The sequence below is a fragment of the Somniosus microcephalus genome, chromosome 8 (genome assembly GCF_052327205.1).
Source record: "Somniosus microcephalus isolate GS21.2 chromosome 8, FLI_Smic_1.0, whole genome shotgun sequence".
NCBI classification, from domain to species: domain Eukaryota; kingdom Metazoa; phylum Chordata; class Chondrichthyes; order Squaliformes; family Somniosidae; genus Somniosus; species Somniosus microcephalus.
The window spans coordinates 38,163,643-38,176,094 of NC_140994.1; the positions used below are offsets into that span (position 1 = coordinate 38,163,643).

The 12,452-nt window shown below is 43.1% G+C and overlaps 1 protein-coding gene across 1 annotated transcript in view; it reads left to right on the forward strand.

Annotated features, from left to right (window-relative positions):
• btbd16 (BTB (POZ) domain containing 16) overlaps nucleotides 1–12,452 on the forward strand; it is a 151,788-nt gene that overhangs the window by 109,046 nt on the left and 30,290 nt on the right. Inside the window, exons 13-14 of the mRNA XM_085994590.1 lie at nucleotides 6,644–6,726; nucleotides 10,480–10,557. Coding sequence (XP_085850716.1) covers nucleotides 6,644–6,726; nucleotides 10,480–10,557 — 161 coding nt within the window. The remainder of the gene's footprint in view (nucleotides 1–6,643; nucleotides 6,727–10,479; nucleotides 10,558–12,452) is intronic.

Below are 12,452 nucleotides of genomic sequence, written 5' to 3' on the forward strand. Positions count from 1 at the left end.
GTTAGTTCAAAGTCATATCTTTGCAGCTTCATCATGAGTCGTTGAATCCTTGGAGACATCTCATTCAGGTTTTTTTTTATGATGGCAACCAGTGGGCAGTGGTCTGTCTCAACTGTGAAGGTGGGAAGTCCATATATGTAGCCATGGAACTTTTCTAGTCCAACTACCAAGCCTAGACATTCCTTTTCAATCTGGGCGTATCGACACTCAGAATCAGTCATAGACCTGGAGGCATAGGCAACAGGCTTCCAATCTTCACCCTCTGCTTGTAGCAAGACCGCACCTAGGCCATCTTTTGATGCATCCGTTGACACTTTGATTCTTTTTGTTGGGTCAAAGAAGGTGAGTACAGGTGTGGCAGTCAGCACTGTTTTGAGGTTCATCCACTCTTGTTCATATCTTTCTGTCCATGCGAACTCATTTGTTTTACGTAGCAGGTCTCGCAGACAGGCTGTCTTGGCTGACAAGTTAGGAATGAACTTTCCAATGAAGTTTATCATCCCCATGATGCGTAGCACTCCTTTTTTGTCAGTGGGTCGGGGCATTTTGAGTATGGCGTTTACTTTTTCCATATCTGGCTCTATTCCTTTACCAGATAGATTATCTCCTAGGAAAGTGACTTCCTGGATGCCAAACTGACACTTGGCTTTGTTGAGCTTCAGTCCATTCCGGCGTATGCTCTGTAGCACTTTAGTCAGTCTCTCATTGTGTTCTTTCAGTGTGGAGCCCCAGATGATGATGTCATCAACATAGACCCGAACTCCTTCCAGACCTTCAATAATGTGTTCCATCACTCTATGAAAGATTTCAGATGCAGATATTATCCCGAAAGGCATTCTGAGGAAACAATACCTGCCAAATGGTGTGTTGAAGGTACAGTATTTGGTGCTCTCTTCATCCAGTTTTAGTTGCCAAAATCCTTGTGAGGCATCGAGCTTTGTGAAGTGTCTGGCACCTGACATTTCACTGGTGATTTCTTCTCACTTGGGAATCTGGTAGTGTTCATGTTTTATGTTTGCATTTAAGTCCTTTGGATCCATGCACACTCTTAGATCATTGTTCTTTTTCTTTACACATACCATGGAGTTAACCCAGTCTGTTGGCTCTTCGACTTCCCTGATGACTCCTAGTGTGGTCATTCTGTCCAGTTCTTTCTTGAGCCGGTCACGCAGGGGTGCTGGAACTCTCCGTGGAGCATGTACCACTGGCTGAGCATCCTCCTTTAGCTGGATCTTGTAAGTGAATGGTAGAACTCCAAATCCTTTGAACACATCCTGGAAATTACTCACTACAGAATCCACTGAGTCATCTGGTCTGCTTATGGCACAGTTTATACGGTAGACTCTCTTGACCAGTTCTAAGTCCTCACAAGCTTTGTCACCCAGTAGTGAATCAAGTCCTTCAGCCACAACAGAAAACATGAGATGATGCACTTTGTCTTTGACTGTCACTTTAAGTCTGCATACACCTAAGCTATCTATTTTCTGTCCATTATAGTTCTTCAGTAGTACTGACTTTTTCTGTATTTTGGGCTTTTCTTTCATATTTTTAATGTCACTCATACTGATTAAGTTTGCTTTTGCCCCAGTGTCTAGTTTCAATGTAATGAATGCTCCATTTACCTGCAGTGGCATCATCCATTTGTCCTCTTTTACTGCATTAACTTTATGTTCAGCATTGTCCATTCCTGAGGGCTGCACATTTTCTGTATCCTTTTCGATATTGTCACATGACACCATTCCTACAAAAAATGTCTCACTTAAATCAGTGTCCTCAATTACATTGACTTGTTGCCCTTTCTTTGTTTTTACTTTTGAAAAGCATTGTTTGGCAAAGTGATTCTTTCCATTACATATTGTGCACATTTTCCCAAACACTGGGCATTGTCTTGACTGGTGCTGGTAACCACAGCGCTTACAATTAAAAATTCCATCCTCCGATTGCTTTGCATTTCTGTTCTGCCCACGTTTCTTCCCTTTGTAGGACACAGCACCGACAGCAGCACAGTCACTCATTACAGTCGCATCATTATTAATTTCACTGAAAGTCTTTGTGTGCTGTTGAGCTAGCTCGCTGGCATGGCATATTTTCACAGCTTTCTCCAATGTTAGTTCAGTTTCTCTCAACAAACGTTCCCTGACCTTTTTATCATGAATACCAAACACAATCTGGTCACGAATCATGGATGATTTCAGTTCAGAGAAATTACATGTTTGTGCTTTCAGTTTCAGATCGGTCACAAAGCTATCAAAAGTCTCATTTTGCTGCTGTGTCCGTGAACGGAACACGTACCTCTCATAGGTCTCGTTCTTTTTGGGAGAACAATGTGTATCAAACTTCTTTAGCACATCGTCCATTTTTTCTCTGTCCTCCTCTTGATCAAATACAAACGTATTAAATACCTCTATCGCCTGCGGGCCTGCAACCGGGAGCAGTAACGCTATTTTCCTTGCGTCTGGCATCGTACCGAATCTGATGGCGGCAATGTAGAGTTCGAATTGTTGTTTGAAAGTCCGCCAATTGCAGTTGACATTCCCCATGAGTTTCAAACCCTCTGGTGGCTTCAAATTCTCCATGTCGCGTTTCACAATATTCAGCAGATATTACCAATCCTGGTACCATGTTATGTTCATAAATAAACAGACGTTTTCATTATGAACAGCTAGCTTGAGCTAGTCATTTATTCAGCCATGTGGACTAGTGTACAGGCATCCATCTTGACTACTGCCTTGTGGGTAGCCCACTACTAAACATACAGCTCCACCTAGTGTACCATTCTAGAATGACATGTTACTGATCATTACATAAGGCATCTATAGAAGTTGTGTGAGCATTCATGATAGATGTTTCCATTGGGCGTAGGATCTATGTCACTAACGGCACTGCTGCAGATGCCCATGGATTACCACACGCTCCATGGTAGACTGCAGTGTAGATGATCATTCATCTATGAATGCACAGATCCAACTACTAGACTTCTCCATACTCCTAGCCAGACCTTGCAGGCTATTTTACATGGTCTCAAGTGACTCCTGTAAACAATCCCACTCAGAAACCCATAAGAAGCCCCGGCGAGATCTGAGTAGTCCCTCAGCACTGCAGTGGAGAACTGCTCTCACTTGGCAGCAGTTGCTCCTCATTCCACGTAAACTGTGGCTCAACTGGTACTATTTTTGCAAGCTCACTATCTGCATCTACAGTGTTCACTGCTGTTTGGAAAAGATGATGGAGCAGGATGTCGTTTGCTCACCACCACTGGCTGTGCTGGCCGTCTGTTCTTCCAGATCTACAATAACAGAATAGGAATATATATCAAAATACTTGAAGATCTTCAAGCAGCTGTTGCATTGCAATATACTGTGCGTGATGTTTTTGAGATTGAGTGCATGTCTGTCCAGAAGTGACAGAATAGGAGGAACAAAATGTAACACCAGAATGGTGTTAGCTCTAAGCTTAGGGAAGGCCGCTGCCGCCTTCCTCCCTTGATGGTAGAATGGCCAATGTTAGCACAAACAATGACACCTGGCCATGCTGCCTATCAGTAAATGAACATGAATCATGCCATTAGGTTCTCTTAGAAAAATGCTGGTGTCACGCTACTTTAAAATTTCTGTGTGAACATAGTTTGGATTAAAAGTTGCTGCTTGCATTCGTCCCATGTTGAAGTATGACCATGCATGGAAAGCATTCGTTGAGCTGGTTCTCTCGTGGCAGCAATACACAGGATAAACCTCAATTAATGTCAAGATTGGTTAAACACAAAATTATTTCCAAGTTATGGGGGTATGCTTTGTGGCATGCATACTTGGAGCAGATACTTGTCGTTGAAAGTTCTACTTTAACTTTACTTTAGCAGCTTTCTTCAGGTCAGTCATTTTCCTCCTAACCTGTATCGTGTCATCTGGCTCCATTAGTGAACATTCACTCTGTCAGCTATCTGCTCCCTAGCTTGCTGAAATAATTTTTTTTAGAAAGATATCATTCTGTCACACAAACAACAGCTCTCCTTTCCTGCACATTGTTAGTTGGAAGTTCCAGTCCTGCTCTCTGCTCTGCATACTAATCATTGTTCCACTAGACAGCCTGCTGTGAAGGTGGAAGATTGTACAGTTTCCAAATGCAGCAATAAAAATGGCAATATCCATGGTTAACGGGTAATTGAGATTTCTCCCAAAAAACTTTGGTCACCCACAATTGATCTTAAATAGCTTATCAAAAGACATTTCTTGGTTTTAGTGTCTGCTTCAAAATAATGAGTGAAGCATGTGAACATCATTATTCCTGAGGCTAGATGCATTTTGACTGTTGTGCTCCCATCATTAGTCAAGAAAATTGTGCACCAGCTTACCTCATAATTAACATGCTTGTTATACCTATTAACATGAATATATAAGTGGCCTGTTTTTATAAAAAGAAAATAAATTGCTGATCTTTTTCTACTATTGCATTTTCAACATTGATTTTTATATTTACATAATTGAAGTGTGTTTCCATTATTGTTTGTCTCATGTGGAAAAACCTTCAAGGCTCATTGTCCTCTTCAACATTTACTTGCTCGTGGATCTTTTGTGTTTCTGGGGGGAAAAGCAAGAATCTGCAATTACTTGTGAAACATCCGCTATGCAGTCACTCAATCAGCTACAGTTCAGTACTTGTGCAGCTAAATCTATTATAAATTCATAGGGCCTGTACAAGTAGTTCTAAATATGGCTTCATCCTATTGAGAGTACTTTAATGGGACTATTGCCAGGGTAGGGAAGAAATTTGTTATAACTAGAGGCTCTGTAGTAATAAACTTTGTCAATTAGTTTTCATTGTATATCTTTAATTCACCCTACTTTGTATTGTACTACAACTAAACTAATTGTTGCATATAATGTAAGTCTTTCCTAAAGTTTAACAGTACTTGATAAGTAACAGTATATCACTGTTGCCAGAATTTGGTGTCAAAATAACAGCAAGGCAAATGGCACTCACCATTACTTATAGATAAATGGTACAGCTACTTCAGGCGAGGAGCAGATGTGCGGTTAAATGTGAATATCCAAAAGTTGCTGTCCGAGTTGCGCTGCTCCGCCATTATCTTTGCGAAAACGGCATCTCGCCCTTAGCCTCCCCATTTTTTTTTAGCAACTTGCTGTATTTGCCCATTGATTGACCATTAAACTTGCCACAGAAAGTTAAGTCTTGTCATTATAAGCGTAAGTACCCTTTTAATGACGTGCTAAGTATTATTGACTGCCAGTCAGCCTCTCTGGCACACAAAATTAACTATTACAAGTGTGGATTCCCATTCCTTCAGGTTTTGAAATTTTCAGGGAGATTTTAATTGTTTTCCTTATTTTTCCTTTCTGTCTCTTTTCTTCTCTCTCTCTTGATCCAATCTTTCTTTCCTCTCTTTATTTCTCTTTCTGTACCTGATTTGGCATTGAATTCAATTTATTTAACCCTCCTTCTCAGTCCTTCCTGTGTTTATTTACCAATTCTTAAATCAGATTGGTTAAGGAAATACACTGTTGGTTGCGCTCTTCACCCAGGTCCCGGATACCCTGTTTCATTCGCTGCACTGTTATCAGCTCACACTTTCAGCAACTTTGTGAGAAACAATTTTTTGAGCGGAAAGGTGCAGGGACAATTCTAACTAATGGCATGTTGTTAGATGCCCTACTACAGTGAATTCTGGCCCATTAGATAATCAACTGTGCAACTCTGAATCACAACATAGATGGTCAGATTTTGTTGGAGTGGGGCATCTCTTGGCATGCCCAGTTAGTTAGACTTAGAATTTTTGCCTACAAAGTTGCTGAAATTATGAGCTGGTAACAGCGCAGCGAGGGCCAAAGGGCATCTGGAACCTTGGTGAACAATGGGAAAAAGTGTATCTCCTTAACCAATGAGATTAAAGGATTGAGAAATAAACGGAGGAAGGACTGAGAAGGAGGGTGAATTAGAGTGGATGAATTCAATGTCAAATCAGGTACAGAAAGAGAAATAAAGAGAGGGTATGAAAGATTGGATTAAGTGAGAGCGAGAAAAAAGATGGAAAGGGTACTTATGCTGTTAATTACTAGACTTAACTTTCTGTGGTGAGTTTAATGGACAATTAATGTGCAAATGTAGCAACTTCATGAAAATCACGGGAAGGTTAAAGGCGAGATGCCATTTTCTTGAAGTGAATGGTGGAACGTGGCAAATCGGACAGAAACCTGTGGTGATTCGCAGTTCACGGGGTATGTTTTTCTCACTACAAGTTTCTGGCTGATTTGTGCATCAATAACAGTGAGTGTTGTTCAGATGCCGTTATTTCTTCAGCAAAATCTAGCCTCTTATTTTAGGTTATTTCCTAAATTGTATTTCAGTGTATATAGGAGATAATATTATTGCAAGTCACAAGCTATTCTAAGTGCAAAATGTGGTAATTGCATATTTCCTGTCTGACTTTGGCAAAACTATTATTTAGCCACAAAATGTCATTAGTTGACATATTACTATATAATGTATATTACTATATAACATAAATAACACACAAATTTCACTAAGGAAATGATTCATATGCAGTGCTGTTAAAATGTTTTGACTCAGCATTAAGTAGGTGCTTGATTATTGACATATGTTCTAAAAACTGACTTTTTTCCTCTATCAGCTCGGCAGATTGAGGAGCTACAGCAGATTGATTTACTACCACGGGATTGGCTGTTGCACATTGTCACCCGCAACTACTATGCAGTGAGTCAGTCTTCAAACTAAAACTCTAATCACAGTCAGGAATGGATAAAAGTTTTAAACTAGTGATCTATGAAAATTTGTGTCAGAGCCCCTGCAATCTCCTCCCTTGCCTCACACAGCAGCCTGGGATACATCTAGTCTGGGCCTGGGGATTTATCTACTTTTAAGCCCGCTAAAACCGCTTGTACCTACTCCCTCTCAATGCTAATTTGTTCAAGTATATCACAATCCCCCTGCCTGATTTCTACAGAATGATCTATAACTCTATGATCCTTTTGTAATCACTATCTGGAGGTGGCAAGTGCATTAAAGAAATCAATCATTGAATGTTATCCACTTTGGATCGGAGAAAGACAAATTGGAATGTTGTCTAAGCGGTGGGAGACCAGGAGCTGTAGAGAGCAAAGGGATTTAAGTGTTCAAGTACACAAATCACTAAAAGCTAGAGCACAGGTACAAAATGTAATCAAAAAGGTTCATGGAATGTTGGCCTTTATCTCAAGGGGATTGGAATTCAAAAGTGCGGAAGTGATGCTTCAGTTGTACAAAACTTTGGTCAGACTCTATATGGAGTACTGCGTTCGGTTTTAGGCACCAAACCTCAATATTGGCCCGTAATTTGAGGCCCCTATGGGCGCATATGCGAAATGCATGCGCGAAAACCCATTACTTGCGGGAAAAGGGCATCCGCAGTATTTGCCCAACTACTGCCCAGCGAATGCCTGTGAAATGTTTACGCCTGGTAAAAACTGGTGTAAGGTCTGCTTTTACCAGCGTAAGAGTTTAAAAAAAATGTTTCAATCATTTAAACATTAAAAGACCTGTACAATAAGGTACGGTTATTTTTAGCCGCTTTAAAACATTTACATTTATTTTTCAAAAAATTAAATTTTTGTTTTAAAATATTTAATTAAATGTCATTTTAATTTTTAAATTTATTTGATGTGTAGATGTATTTTTGGGGGTATTTCCAGTCATGCTTATGCATGAATAGGGATCCCCTTCTTTCATTCATTGGGCCAGCTCATGTGATCCCAGGGGCATTTGCAGATCGGAAGCATTTCCACCGCGGGAAGCCTCGGACCCCAAATTCAGGAACAATGACTTTGGAATGAGTGCAGTGCAGATTCACCAGAATGATCCCAGGGCTTATAGGGTTAGATTCTGAGGACAGGTTGTATAAACTTGTCTTGTATTCCCTTGAGTTGTAAAGGTTGAGGGGTGATCTAATCGAGGTGTTTAAATTAATGAAAGGATTCGATAGGGTAGAATGCAAAGAAGCTATTTCCTCTGGTGGGGAATCCAGAACAAGGAAGCATAATCTTAAAAGTAGAGCTGGGCCATTCGGGAGTGAAATCAGGAAGCACATTTTCATGCAAATGGTAGGAATAAATAGTCTATAGAGTTGCTGTAACATAGCAAAAATATCAAGTTTTTAATGCCGGAGAAAGACAATGGCCCAGAAATTCGGGTCGGGGGCTTCCCGCGGGTGTAAGCCTCCGACCTGCACTTAGCTATTGCGCCGGCCGTTGAGCTGTGGGCCCCCATGGAATTGCGATCCTGGGCCTCCTCCAACTGCCGGCGCACAGTGCTTGCATATCCCAGGGACGCAGTTAGTTTGATGTGTCTCCTGGGATCACATGGGCCATGGAGAGCCAATGGTAGCAGGGAATGCTTCATTCATAAGTTTGACAGGAAGACCTGTGAAACCTATAAATACTATAAGCCCCAAAACATCACTAAATCTTCAAATAATTTTTTTTTTAAATCACATTTTTAAAATAAACTATAAATTACATGAAATAACTATTTTAAACAATTTAAATTTTTGAAAAAAATAATTTTATTTTCTAACGGGGCTAAAAATAAACTTACCTTTCTTTAAAGTATTTAAAAATAATAAAACTGTGGAAAAAATGTTTTGATTTTAATTAATTCACCACTTACCTGGGAGTGGGCCTTTGGCGTAGCGGTAGCATCCCCGCCGCTGGGCCAGAAGGCGTAGGGTTTCGAACCCCGCTCCAGACAGTCCCGGCAAGTGGAGTCGGAGTTCCGGCTCTAAATTCTGGGTTGACATCCAGCGGGATACTTGCGTCCGTGGGTGTGGGTGGCCCCCCCCTCGTATGGGTTGTAGGAGCCCGTAAAACCCTCCCGCCATAGGACTAACCACCCTAATGGCTGGTACGAAGATGGTTACGGTCACGGAAGGAGCGTTAATCGCGGCCAGAAATCCTTCCACCACTTCATACAGTTCCCCAAAGGGTCACACAACACCAGGTTATAGTCCAACAGTTTTATTTGAAATCACAAGCTTTTGGAGCGCTGCTCCTTCATCAGGTGAAGTGGAGAGATGCATAAAGACACAGCTTATATAGTCAGAGAATAATGCCAGATGATTACAGGTAATCTTTCTAACTGCCATTTATCACACCTCGGCAGAGAGATAATCACAGCAATCAAAGGTGTGAATGGTGTCCAAACAGGTTAGTCAGGAAAACATTACATCAAACAACAATGAGGTGGGGTCACAAGGGGTCAAATGTTGCAGATGCTGGGGTCTGTATGAAAAACAAAAAACAGACAAAAAAACTTTTTTTTTTGCTGGAAATCACAGCAGGTCCGGCCGCATCTGTGTAGAGAGAACAAGCCAACGACGACTCGAGTCTGGGTGACCCTACATCAGGTGGGGTTACATGTAGCGTGACATGAACCCAATATCCCGGTTGAGGCCGTCCTCATGAGTGCGGAACTTGGCTATCAGTTTCTGCTCGATGATTTTGCGTTGTCGTGTGTCTCGAAGGCCGCCTTGGAGAATGCGTACCCGAAGATCAGAGGCTGAATGTCCTTAACTGCTGAAGTGTTCCCCGACTGGGAGGGAACACTCCTGCCTGGCGATTGTTGCACGGTGTCCGTTCATCCGTTGTCGCAGTGTCTGCATGGTCTCGCCGATGTACCATGCTCCGGGGCATCCTTTCCTGCAACGTATGAGGTAGACAACGTTGGCTGAGTCACATGAGTATGTACCGTGTACCTGGTGGGTGGTGTCCTCACGTGTGATGATAGTATCTGTGTTGATGATCTGGCATGTCTTGCAGAGGTTGCTGTGGCAGGGTTGTGTGGTGTCGTGGTCGCTGTTCTCCTGAAAGCTGGGTAATTTGCTGCAAACGATGGTCTGTTTGAGGTTAGGTGGCAGTCCAACACCGGCATCTCCACACCTTCCCCAAAGGGAACAGTGTGAAGACACGTACGACGATGACCACTTACCTTGTAAAAGGCAGGCCTTGCGCCTGCTTTTTACATGTCCAACTTCTGGAGACTTACCTTCCCGGGAAAACCTGCAAAAAAAACGTAAGTTCGATGCGCACACGCTACCTCTCCTGCGCACGCATTCCACCTCTTAACCCCTTCTTTCAGGGGAGCGGAAGTGCCGGTTTCCCATTCATGCGCAGTGCATGCACGAAACCGGCACTTCCATTGGGCTTACGGGTGAGCACCCCATGCGTACTCACCCGTGGAGACCCGAATTTCTGGGCCATTATGAATCTCAAATGATCTTCAAATTGTGTTGTTGGAAATACCAATTGTCTAGCTGCAGTTTTTGTTTAACAAAAATATTCGTGATAATTTGTGTTGGAACAATGGGAATGTGTCTGAAACAACCATACAATTCACTGTAGAAGATCATAGAATTATTTATAATGATAGTGTGAAAGACCATATTGTAAGGTCTGAATGTTTTCATTCACTTTACAGCTGCAACATGGTGGAGACATGCCATGTCTGAAATACTTTCGCTCTGAAACAGTCCGATTTGGTTTCATCATTACAGAGGTATAAAGAATAGTTGCAATAATCAAGGCTACCCAAAATTATGTACATTTCTGAAAAACGAATATTTGTTTTTTTCCCTACAATTTAGCTTGTTGAATCTTACAATAAAAATGTAATCTTGGGTTCAGATAGCCATAAAAGCTCAAGCCTTGCTCCTCCAGTTTATGATATTATCTGAAACTCTCAGGCTGCTTTCTTGCAATTGCCCCCATCCACCTCTTATTGTCTACATAATGGTCCCAGAAAATGAGCAAAGTTGATGAAACAAGTGTATTATTTCCTTGTAGCTTTGATTTTCTTTTTGAAATCTATAGAATATAATAGCACGTTAATACTTCATCTTTGCTGTCACACTACTGCCAAACATAAGAGTATAATGCTGACATGTTACAGACGTTGAACATTTAACACCAGTATTGTGTTCACCTGGAAGAGATGGGCCTAGAAATTCGGTATAGCCGCGTTTGGGGCGCTAGTCCTGGCGATGCGCAAAGTTTAGCGCCAGGCGCATTTTAGCGCCACCTAGCGCGATATTGGGTTGCAGCGCCCCTAAAGGTGATTGCGGCACTAAATCAGGCGCTGCACGCTACTCTTAAGGCGCTAACCCGGCGGCGCAACCCAATTTCACGGCGGCGGGGCGCAGCGAGGGTGCTGTCAATAATCACTTTCCCTGAGACACAGTGGCGCCGGCCAGCTCTTAAAGGGGCAGGTCAATTGGCATCACCAGACACACTCACTGCCTTGTAGGCCTTCAAAGCGGTGGGAGCCTACCTGTGGCGCACCAGCCTAGCAAGACATGGAAAGGGTGAGGCAGAGGGTGGAACGCCTCACTGATGGGGCATTGGATGCTTTGGTTGGCGCAGTGGAATCAAGGCCAAGGAAGATGGTCGGAATGTGATTTATGTTTTGGACAGTCTCCCGGGTGTGAGAGGCAGTTATGTGTCAGTGTATTAGTTTTGCTTTCTGTTGCCATAGCTTTCTCATGTTTGAAGGAACCACATTTTGTGTAATGAAACACTTTCTTCATTTACAATGGCCATGCCTGCTATTTACATGCATCTTGCCCTTCACAGGCTTGGGGGTATCAGACCGGTTCCATTCCTGTTCTTGGAATGGCAGCAAGCACTCCGTGAGAGGGGCCTAGAAGCTACTTCTGATCAGCCTCTGACGCGCAGCCTGAGAAGAGCCGCTCGTGTAGAAGTTCAGGCCAGCAGCCATCTTCTCAGCCGCCGACAGAGATGTCCTGCACCTTATCTGAGGCTGCAGATCTGGCTGAAGCAGCTGGCACAGCTCAGTCACCACCTCCTTTCTAAATCGCAGCCTTCTGACACACTGCTCCTCCAGCATGTTCATGTCGGCAAACTGCTGTCGGATAACCCTGCCAGCGTAAGGTCTGCTGTGGCGATGTCTGTTGGCCCTCCTCCGTCTGGCCATGCCCGCCCCCCTCTCCCCGCGTCTCAGTGCCCTTTCCAGATGATTCAGCAGCAGGACGTTCCCCTCCAATGCAGCCCCCATAATAAGTGCCCACAGGAGGGTTCCCCGTTGTCAAGGCTCACCAACAGCAAGGTGATGGTCAGAAGGCTGAAGATCGTCTGCCTGCGCTGGCTCAGTGGTCAAATGGCTCTCAGTGTGCAGCTCAGCAACTCTTTGTAGCTCTCGAGGAAGTTGTGATCCAAAAATGGCTGCCGCTTTTAAACCACACCAGTCCCCTTTAAATAACGCTCCTCCAGCCCAAGAGCGACTTGGTATAAGGCCCACGTAAGCTGTCACTATTAGCGCCAGGTGCTACGGAGGGGGGCGCCACTGAATTTCCGGTCCGGGGCACCCAAAAGGCGTTGCACACTCAAATGATGTCATAATCAGACTGCGCCCATGAGCGGGCGCTAAGATTTAGC